Source organism: Nestor notabilis, unplaced genomic scaffold, assembly GCF_000696875.1.
Source record: "Nestor notabilis isolate BGI_N333 unplaced genomic scaffold, ASM69687v1 scaffold15295, whole genome shotgun sequence".
NCBI classification, from domain to species: domain Eukaryota; kingdom Metazoa; phylum Chordata; class Aves; order Psittaciformes; family Psittacidae; genus Nestor; species Nestor notabilis.
The window spans coordinates 32,089-42,203 of record NW_009928970.1 but is presented as its reverse complement, the minus strand read 5'-3'; the positions used below and the strand labels follow the sequence as shown (position 1 = coordinate 42,203).

The window sequence follows — 10,115 nt, the reverse complement described above, 5'->3', positions numbered from 1 at the left end:
GTTGCCAGCTGGGCTTAAACCACGACAGTTTGTCAGGTTTTAATTTCCTTTATGTGTATTCTTAGGAAAAATGTTCTCATCAATGAAATTGATGACCAAATGTTGATACCCTTCTCTTGGTGGGTAGCACATGGCTGGCTCTTTGAGTTATTTTGTAAATTGAACATTAGTAGTGACATCAAAATCCAACCCTTGCAGGGATCTCCGAGGAAAGCTGATAACCAGTGGGAGATGCCCCCATCCTGCTGTGCTGTTCTCTGTCACATCTGCAGTAAAGCCAGTGATATTTCTGTTCTGCTGAGAAGCTAATGCAAAAATCAGAAGCTCGATGTTAGAGATATAAAAGCTACATACTTTTTGCAGTAAGAGCTACAAGCCAGGTCCTTTATCTGTTCAAGAGCTCTAAGATTTCTGTTCAGAGAAGTTGGCAGAGTATACTTTTTGATATAATAAGTCCCCAAAAGAGCTAGAAAAGAGCTGACCTTGAAAAAATTAGCATGCTGTATTCTGTTACTGAAGCTGTAACCTTGAGGGGAAGATGATTAGTCTGCTGCAATGCTATTTAACCCTGGTTGTGCCTCACTCTTGTCAACTCATTAGTTGGTGAAAAGGTATGTATTCCTCTGCGTTTTCTCACATGTTGTGCCACGGCTGCTTATCTTTGCTTTTCCCAGGTGAAGTGGTGCTTCTGGTCCCAATGCCAGCAGATGGCCCAGCAGACTCATGGCAGCTTTTGCCTGATGGAAGAGCAGCCTCCCCTACAACCTCTTTTACCCAGGAGGACATCAATGAAGGCATTGTGTGGTACAGGCACTCTGGATCTGAAATAGAGAGTGACTCCTTCCAATTCCAGGTACTCCTCATCGTATTCGTGGGGGTAGTCGCACAGCAGTTCTGCTGGCATTCTTCTCTGAAATGACTGTCTGCTGTACCCTGTATGTTGTGAGCCAAAGCTTTAATAGATACACATACATGCACACACAAATAGTTGTGTAAATATATATTTGTATTCACATACAGACTTGTGTGTATATGGGTGCATGCTGCTTACGTGTAGATGAATATAGATGTGCTTATATTTCAGGATGGATGCAGCCCATCATTGTATTCATGGGAGACTCTTACTCATGCACAAGAGAGCTTTTGCTGCATGTGGACCCCCAGGCTTTAATCTGTGGCAGTGAAGCCAGACAGCTACCCATAATGTTGAGCCACATGCAAGGGCATTAACCTTCTGGATGTCAAATCACAGGCCATATTGCAAATCTGAAGGAAATTGTCTGTTAAGTAGCATCTAACATTTAAGCTATTAAGTTAATAGCTGGCCTGATTTTCTGTACAATTCCAACTCAAGGAGGAAAGGGTTTTGTAAAAAAGAAAGGATGTTGTCCTAGTGCCTGCTAGCTTGTCTGAGCAGGAAAGCTCTCTGAGATCAAGAGTCCCCAGAGTTAATAGGCAAGCAGATCTGCACTTACAGCCTCCACAGGATGAAACCTGTAGGCTTGTAACATCCCATCAGCATGACAGGATGACAGCATGTTGGCTGTCCTAGATATCCTCCAGCTGAATGCTGGATCTTCATGAGGAGACCCTTACAGAGGTCCTGTAGCCCACACTTTCCTAAAGTATCCTTGTGGTCCAGACATCTATGAAAGGACTTCCCTGTGCAAGATGTGCTACTGCAGATCATATCCTGGCTGTTTCGATGCACCATTTGCAGTCCAGAGGTACAACCCCTCGATCTTGCATGGCAAATACATCACCCTGTCATAAAACCTGTAATATTTACTCCAAGAGCAAAGTGTTCTGAGTGCCTTTTTGTAAACTGTTTATTTTGCAAGCCTCAAAACCAAGCAACCCTCCTACTTTCTGCAGTCCTTAAGCCACTAATTTAATTTTTGCTATAGAGTATTTTTTCTTGCAAACAGACAAAAAGGTGCAAATACTCCCCAGCAGATGTAATACTACAATAAATCCCATCTCCCTACAGGTGTAACAGTTGTAAAATTCCTTAGACAGATCCTTGCTGTTTGCTTGGAAGGTTTAACAGCCTCCCATAATGCTAAGCCTACGTGAACACTTGCACGTGGTATTTGTTACATCTGGTTTACAAGTCAGAAGCTATTACTGTAGCACCAGAGCAGCAATTAAGGTAATTTCTAAAGTAATTAACATAAGTGATAATGAGGAATCTGTGAGCGTCAATGTTGAATAAGCTAATCTTTAGCTTAATTGCTACATTCCTCGTATAGAGTATGCATTTTACATGAGCTAAATGTTTGGGTTTACTATCTTGAAGCAGTAGCAATAATTGTATGGAGAGCCCTCCTGAGAAAGGAAGTGGTGATGGCCTGGGTCACATCTGTCCAAGTCCTGAACCATCCATTGGGGCATCTCAGAAAGGGTTAACACCTTGTTTTCATCAGTATCTTGGCAGTTACCATGCAGATGGCATCAACGCAAAACAGGGCCAGCAAATGGCTAAAATAATTTCATTCACTTCAGCAGAACATGCATTTTTATGCATTTTTAATGTGTTTTCTTGAAATTGAGTTTGGACTGAAGTCCATTCTTGCTCACAAAGTGCTCTATTGATTTGAAGTGTGGACTTCCGTCCCTACTGAAAGATAAAGCCATGTCTGTGTCCAGCAAAGAAGGAGGGTATATTTGGGTGCTTGCCTTACCTCAGAATTGCTGTGAACATTTGCAAGCTTATCTCTAGGGGATGGTTTGTAAAATTTCCTTTGAATTTTTACGAATTAAATATTATTTGCTTTATATGTCATTACTGCGGGTTTGCTATTTTAATTTAGGTTCCATTGACTTAACCTTGGTGTTTTAGTGGCTTACGGAAAATTGTTATGGTTCTCTGAAACACGAGCACAGCTTGAATGGGAAGATGCTGGGATCACAGGGAGTCACTGCCAGTGCAGTGTTGCTATTAAAAGACCAGTTATTTTCACCTGATTGGCACAACCAATGGTCATTTTAAGGGTGGGAGAAAGGTTTAAAAACCCATTATTTTTTCTATTCCTGTGATGAAAAGTTCCACTAAGGTGTACAGACAGTTGAAGTAAAATTCAGTAAAGCTATGGCAGTGACTGGGGGAAGCAGGAATGAATAGCAGGTAGGGAATTGACAAACAGATTCATTTCTAAATGTTAATAAAGAAGTAAACCATTTCTAGATCGTGCAAGCTTTAATGGTTACTATTTAAAGGCCTTAATTCCCATTCACTGCCATTCATGTATGCTTTGGGTTGGTATCTGCTGGAAAGGTGTGTCATTGCCTTCCCAGAAAGAGCAGAGGGAGGGTATGAAACTGGTCTAGAAATGCAGTAGTGTCCTCTGCCAGGTATCCATTCGAGTGACCTTTTCTTCGCAGGTGTCTGGCTCTGCCAGTCCACAGTCCAGCTTGCAAAGCCATGTCTTCAACGTTGCTGTTCTCCCACAGACACCCAGAGCTCCTCAGCTTTCCCTTGGCTCCTCTTTGCACATGGCTGTAAGTATGAACCAACACCACTGGCTGATGGTTTCTGTGTTCCCACTTTTCTTGCAGCACTGTACAGTGAGCAGAGCCTCACATAAAGCAGTTACCACTGAGTGTTCATTCCTGTACTTGCTGTTGTCCATGCTGTTGTGCTTGATTCAAAGATTGAACTAGATCTATTGAACAGTGTACGTGCACTGGATAGGTAGCTGAAGTAGAAATGGAAAAAAAGACAGGTTAGAAGAGTAAGGATGGGGGAGAAAATACCCATGAACAGTTGAAAATCTCAATACTATGAGTGCTGAATGTATAGACTGGAAAGGAGAGGGATGTTAAGGTGTTTAACATCTTTTTATGGAATTCTTACCCTTTCCCGAAAACCATTAGGAATGACAGGAATTAAAAACTGTGGGTTAGAGAGATTGCAGTGAATAGATCTTGCCAATAATACCACCATAAACTATCACAACTGTAGACTACCCACATTAGAAAGTTTTCATCCATCATTCTGACATCAGAAGCACAGACTATAATGTGTGTGGATGTCCTGGGTTCAGCTACAGCAGTCATTTTTTCTCCTTCTTAGTAGCTGGTGCAGTGCTGTGTTTTTGACTTTCAGTCTGGGAACAACGCTGATAACACCGATGTTTTTAGTTGTTGCTCAGTAATGTTTACTCTGACCAAGGACTTTCTCAGTCTCATGCTTTGCCAGAGAGGAGGGGAAGCCAGGAGGAAGCAGAGACAGGACACCTGACTCAAACTGGCCAAAGGGCTATTCCACACCACAGCACGTCATGCCCAGTATAGAAACTGGGGGGAGTTACCCGGAAGGCCCAGATCACTGCTCGGGTCGGGCTGGGTATCGGTCGGCGGGTGGTGAGCGGTTGTGTCCTCTCCCCTTGTTATTCCTCTTATCATTATTATTGGTAGCAGTAGTGGTTTGTATTATACCTTAGTTACTGGAGTGCTGTTATCTCAACTCGTGGGAGTTACATTCCTTCGATTCTCCTCCCCATCCCGCCGGGAGCGGGGGGAGGAAGGAAAAGGGGGGGAGTGAGCGAGCGGCTGCGTGGTTCCAAGTTGCCGGCTGGGCTTGAACCACGACAGTGGAAAACATTCAGACAAGCCCTTTATATCTGCATCCATGGAACTGAACCTTTTATTCCATCATCAACTCTGGGAATGACCATTTTGGTAAGAGTGGTCTCCTAATGTCATTATTTTCCTGAGTGTGTTAATTGAAAAGATGACATGGAAGTTTAAAGTTGATTTTGTGAGCTCTCAGACTTTGGTGCATGCCTTTTCCCTGTGTCCCCATCACACGCGTGGGTGAATTCCAGCATTCTTCTCCTGCTTGTCTGCTGTTTTTTGGTTCTGCAGGGAAGGATGCCAAGTGAATGGGCTAGAGGCACGTTTCAGGGCTCAGCACCCCAGGTCACCCACTGGGATGCACAGAAAGCCAGGACCCCAGAGGCAGAGAGTTTGATTTAGACATCATCTTTGCCTCATAGCTTTGTTGTGGTGAGAAAGCAGAGATGAGTACTTAAAATAAACATGGAAGGAGCTGAGGCCAGCCCTTCAGGCAGAAGCTTCCTGCAGGGAGAGGGAGAGCTGGGTCTACAAACTTGAAGGTAGCATGCAGTCATCTTTGGTGTTACTCATTCTGATGAGTTATTTAGAGAACATGAGGTGCCCGCCATACATTCAGCATTATCAAACAGAAATCCTGTGCCTTTGGGCACTCTCTGACAGACAGAAGCAGAGTGAGAGGCCCATGCAGTTCAGGAGGGTAGATGTGGCAGTTCTCCCAGGGGCAGTGGTTCCTGGGGAGGAGCCTCCTAAGGAAAGGTGAAGGACTCCTAAACCAGCACAGCCTGCCGGGCGTGGGACCAGGAAAAGCCAAAGGAAGAGGTGGGAGAGAGATTAGTGAGAAGTCCGTGACACAACAGCCTTGTCAGGGTTTAAAATAGTGGTGACCTTTCCCAGGCAATAATAAAACATGCTCAGACTGCTACCTGGAGCAATACCCAGCGATGTATCTTTCTGCTCCTGACTTTTTGTTGTTGTCGTTATTGACAAAATTGATGGGAGAGCTATCTGGCTGAGCCGTGCACTGCTGGATTTTATAGCTAATTACACACCACAAAATTCAATAGTGCCATAAAATACATTTTACTGAGGGGCCCCTTGCAACCTGCAAGTCCTACCTTTGGGAGAGACAAATAGCCCTTGGAGGCAACTATGAAGCAATCATAACCTTAAATCTTTCCATTATAAAATTGCACTTCCTTGCCTCAGTGTGATTGAGTTCTGTTCATTTGTCTTCAAACTCCTTCAGAATTAGACTGTCTTCTTGGCTGAAGAGGAAGCACAAAATGTTAAATGTTTCCAGGTGAAAACCTGTAACTTGTTCCTGAACCTGATCATTTCATGTTCCAAAGCAGATGAATTAATTGCCTACATTGTCAGTTTAGCTTGTTCTCTCCATATTTTGTTCATGATTATGAAATGAGCTGCGTGCTTTTCATACCCAGCTGTTTAATTCAGTGACTTCTCATAGCTGTTAATTCCACAGGATTAGGGATGATGAACACATGCAAGTTAACTGCTTTTATGCACTTAAGTCTGTTCATGCAGCACTGTAATTCCCCTGACACACTGCCACCCTTTAGCTAATGATAATCTTGTAATGGAATGATTAGAACATTTTTAGAGGGATCTAAAACAAAGGGAAAGCTTTGGTTCATCTATATTCCAATGGAAATGGCTGAGTTGTTTCCAGGATTTCTTTTAAAAGCAAATCCAGTCCAACCATATAAGACTACACCAGAAAACTATATAGGCAATTAATTATATCTTCATCGAGGGAGGTTTTGATCAAATCAGATTTTCCTTTATCTCTTCTTAGTTGCTGTAGGTCAAAAAAGAAGAGAGACTTGGTAAAGGTTCAGTCCATCCATTCCTTGTCAGTTTTAGGTCTAAGACCTAGGCCTCTGCATTCAAAGACAGTTTTATATTTGTTATATTTAACAACAGCAAAGCAAACCCTATTTCAGTGCATTTTGGGGTGAATTTTCCCATTTCAATTGCCTTGATGCTCGTGGTTTAATGTATTTATTGAGGTGCTGGAGGACCGTGTGACAGTGATTGAGCCCCATCACCTCTCCTTTGTAGACCCGGAGATTCCCAGTGAGAAAATCCTGTTCAATGTGACTGTCCCTCTCCTTCCTGGCCAAGGCAAGTGTACCTATTAAGAACATGGCTGCGTGCTGCTGAATTAATTGCTGTGCTTTTTGATCACATTATTTTCCCTTGGAGTATCATTCTTTGGCTTGTTTAGGAGCTAGCCGCTCTGCTCAGGCAGTTTTCTTACTATTGTCTGGAATATATTGAATGTTATGCCCCCTGGCTTTCACTTTCCAGCTCTCTAGTGAGAGGTATTTGAAGGAATGACAAAGTGAGGAATCTGTTAATTTCTCATGTCCCAAGAAGTCACTCTTGATGCAGTTACAGCCATCTTGCTCATTCAGGAACCACTGAAGATGTAAAAAAGAGCACCTGGGGAGAGAAAAAGAAGCTGTGGCCTTTGGTATCTTGCTTTAAAAATAAAATGAGTTCCTTCTGTTAATACTGAGCTCTCTGCCTCTGTAGGTATTGTGGAGCATAGAGACAGGCCTCTCTCCCCAGTCAGGTATTTCACCCAAGCAGATATAAACCATGGCAAGATTGCTTATCGTCCACCGACTGCAGCTCCTCACTTGAGAGAGATCATTGCGTTCTCCTTTGCGGGTAAGGAACTGAGTCTTCTTTGTAGTGCCTTGCCAGACTGGCAGAGGTTAACTCGACTTCTTTTCTTCCTCCAGTCCTGGAATGACTTCATGGTTATGTCTGTATTTGTGAGGACATGAGGCTTGAATGATAGCAAGGAAGTAGGAGTCGGTGGTTTGGTATAGCAACGTGTAATGAATTATGGGGATGTGGCAGCATTCACTGCAGCATTTAGAGTCGCCGATGCTGATACTGGGCGCTGTGCCGGGCAAGCTGCTGATCTGCTGTGGGATTAGGAACTGTAACCCCTCCCATGGTTGAGATCTTTGATGCACTGGCAGTTTAGTCCTTGAGATTGAAACTAGAATTGGTAACTGACTCAGTTTAACCAGAATATTAGATTTATATCATCAGAGGAATAACAGTCTGGAGCAGGAGGTAGAAGGGCAAAAACAGGACAAACTTCAAGCACTTTTGACCAGTTGATGCACAGGATTGTGCAGTGAAGTGACAGTACATGGTAGATGCAGTCCTGTGCATCGCCATGCCCTTCACTAACATCAAGAGGCATTTCACAGTTTGGAGGAGGGGGTAGCATGTTATCTCTCATTACCTGAAGAGAAGGCACTTGATTTCTCCTAAAGTTGTTCCAGTCCACATCAGTGTGTGCTTTCCTGTCCTGACCACAATTACTCTGTGCTGGTGTTTGTCCCCTCAGGTCTCCCAGAGTCGGTGAACTTCCGATTCACAGGTACGTGAACCGTTTGCTCTTTCCTGGCCCAAGCACGTTTTATCCTTGTACCCTTCATGCTGCCTCCTATTCCTTGGCTTTTCTTCTGCTGCAGTCACACCTATGGGCGCTCAGTAGCAATTTCTGGAAATGCACATGCCTGGGGAATATTAATTCATCTGTGTCCCAACAGTGTTTTATAGAAGCTAAGCTGCAGCTCAGTAGAGACATTTTTCCAGCAGTTGCCTGGAATCTGTCCTAAAAGCCTGATTTCTCCCAGTGTGAACAAGAACATCAGAGTTTTACACTATTTTGGGGTTTTTAATACAGTATTGGAAATATTTCCACAATTAAATTACTACTGATAATCTGCTCGGTTGTTTAACACATCATTTCCTTTCTAGCACAGGTATGCAGAATGATCTACCAGCAGGGAGAAGTCCATGTTCTCATTTATGAGTGCACCTGATGCGCTCATGGATCAGATATATGGAAGATAGTATGCACAGATGCAGACTTGTAGAAGTTACATTTGTCCTGCCAGGAGTCAAGTTAGGGGGAAAGATAAATACTCCTGGCAGGTATGAACTGTGTGTTTGTGTCCTTAGACAGAGGTGTAGAGAAGGTGGTGGTTTTGTACAGAAAGTTGAATTTTCCAGGTGAGCCCCTGAAAACACATCCCTACATTCAGGTGTGTGTTTTGTCTGTGTCTAGTGTCTGATGGAGAGCACACAACCCCAGAGATGGTGTTTGTCATTCATCTGCTCTCTACGGAACAGCAGCCTCCAGTGTTCCAGATCACAGCTCCATTCCTGGAGGTCAGCCAGGGAGGCAAAGCCACCATTGGTGAGTAGGGCACAGGGGAGGGGGTGCAGAGCTCAGCCCGAGGCACAGTGTTTATTGCCAGGAGGCCACATGGATGGAGCAGAGGGGAGTTTTGGTCTCACTCACCTCTGTCTGTTGTAGCTAAGGACCTGCTTGTACAAGTGTAGCAGCAACCACTGGGAAAACCGTGCACTTCTTTCTCATAAGCTGGGGGTTTGCATAGCTGTCATCAATGAGCCACAGTAGCAGTAAGTTCTCTGATACATCCTCTGATCTGAGCATTATCAGGGGACTAATTATTTCCACGAAACCAGCAAGGTCTTGGGTTAGGGCAGCTCCAGAATTATTCTGATTTTCACATACTGACTGAATAACAGTTTTTTGACTCCATTCACAAGAGCACATCACAAAACCTAAGGGATATTCCCAGTGCCTGAGGATGCTGAAGCTGTGCTCTCTTCTCCCACACAGGGATACAGCTAGCTGTGAGTGACACAGATACAGCTCCCGAGGGTCTTTTCTTTGAACTGGTGAAACCTCCCCATCATGGCATTGTGCTGAAGTACAGCGCAGGCATACAGGAGCACATGGGAGCAGGTGAGTTGAGCAGAAGTCTTCCTCAGCACCAGAGAGGGGTCACCGTATGCCTGTCCACATAGCTGGTTTAGTTGACCAGGACAGGACAGATGCTTCTGACAGATAGGGCTGCACCCATAAGTGTGTCAATCCTCTGCCTCTAACCAGCTGCTAATCAAAAGGCTGTTTGGTTTTACATGGTAAGTCATATCTGAAGTAATTCCTTGAAGTAACCTAATGAACATTTCTACTGAAGTCCATGTAAACCTGTTGTCATCCAGCAGTCGAAAGCTCCTGTAGAGTTTTACTGTTGATTTTGATGACACCTATGTCCAGTGTGTGATCAGATGAACAAATATTAGGAGAGTAGTGCAAACAGAAGGTGTGGAGAGGGAAACCTTATCTAGCTATGACAGGCATGAGCTCTCAAAGCAGCTGGGAAGAGAGGAGGAGCTGTTCACTCCCTGGGAACTGCAAAGGGAGTCTGTGAAACTCTGAAGGTTACAGCTTTTCCTCTGCCCTGCATATACACAAGCTCACTAATAAATGCTTCGTAACTCACATCCCTGTATGGATGGTATTAAATGCCACTCTAGTACATTATTAAGTCCTTTGCTAAATTGGGGCCTGTAGGTCATTTGAAATGGGTGTTCTGAACAGAGCCTTTCTGACTTGTGCATTTTCCTTTTGGGAAGGTGACACCTTCACCTACGAGGATGTCACTCGA

General features: G+C 44.0%; 1 protein-coding gene across 1 annotated transcript in view; it reads left to right on the top strand.

Moving 5' to 3' along the window:
* Positions 1–674: 674 nt before the first annotated feature.
* Positions 675–10,115, top strand: part of FRAS1 (Fraser extracellular matrix complex subunit 1) — a gene marked incomplete at its 5' end in the record, with an annotated part of 40,242 nt that continues 30,801 nt past the window's right edge. The window contains 8 exons of the mRNA XM_010014779.1: positions 675–853; positions 3,385–3,501; positions 6,612–6,726; positions 7,141–7,278; positions 7,976–8,008; positions 8,702–8,833; positions 9,284–9,409; positions 10,084–10,115. The exon at positions 10,084–10,115 is cut by the window's right edge and continues 225 nt beyond it. Of these exons, the coding sequence (XP_010013081.1) occupies positions 675–853; positions 3,385–3,501; positions 6,612–6,726; positions 7,141–7,278; positions 7,976–8,008; positions 8,702–8,833; positions 9,284–9,409; positions 10,084–10,115 (872 nt within the window). The remainder of the gene's footprint in view (positions 854–3,384; positions 3,502–6,611; positions 6,727–7,140; positions 7,279–7,975; positions 8,009–8,701; positions 8,834–9,283; positions 9,410–10,083) is intronic.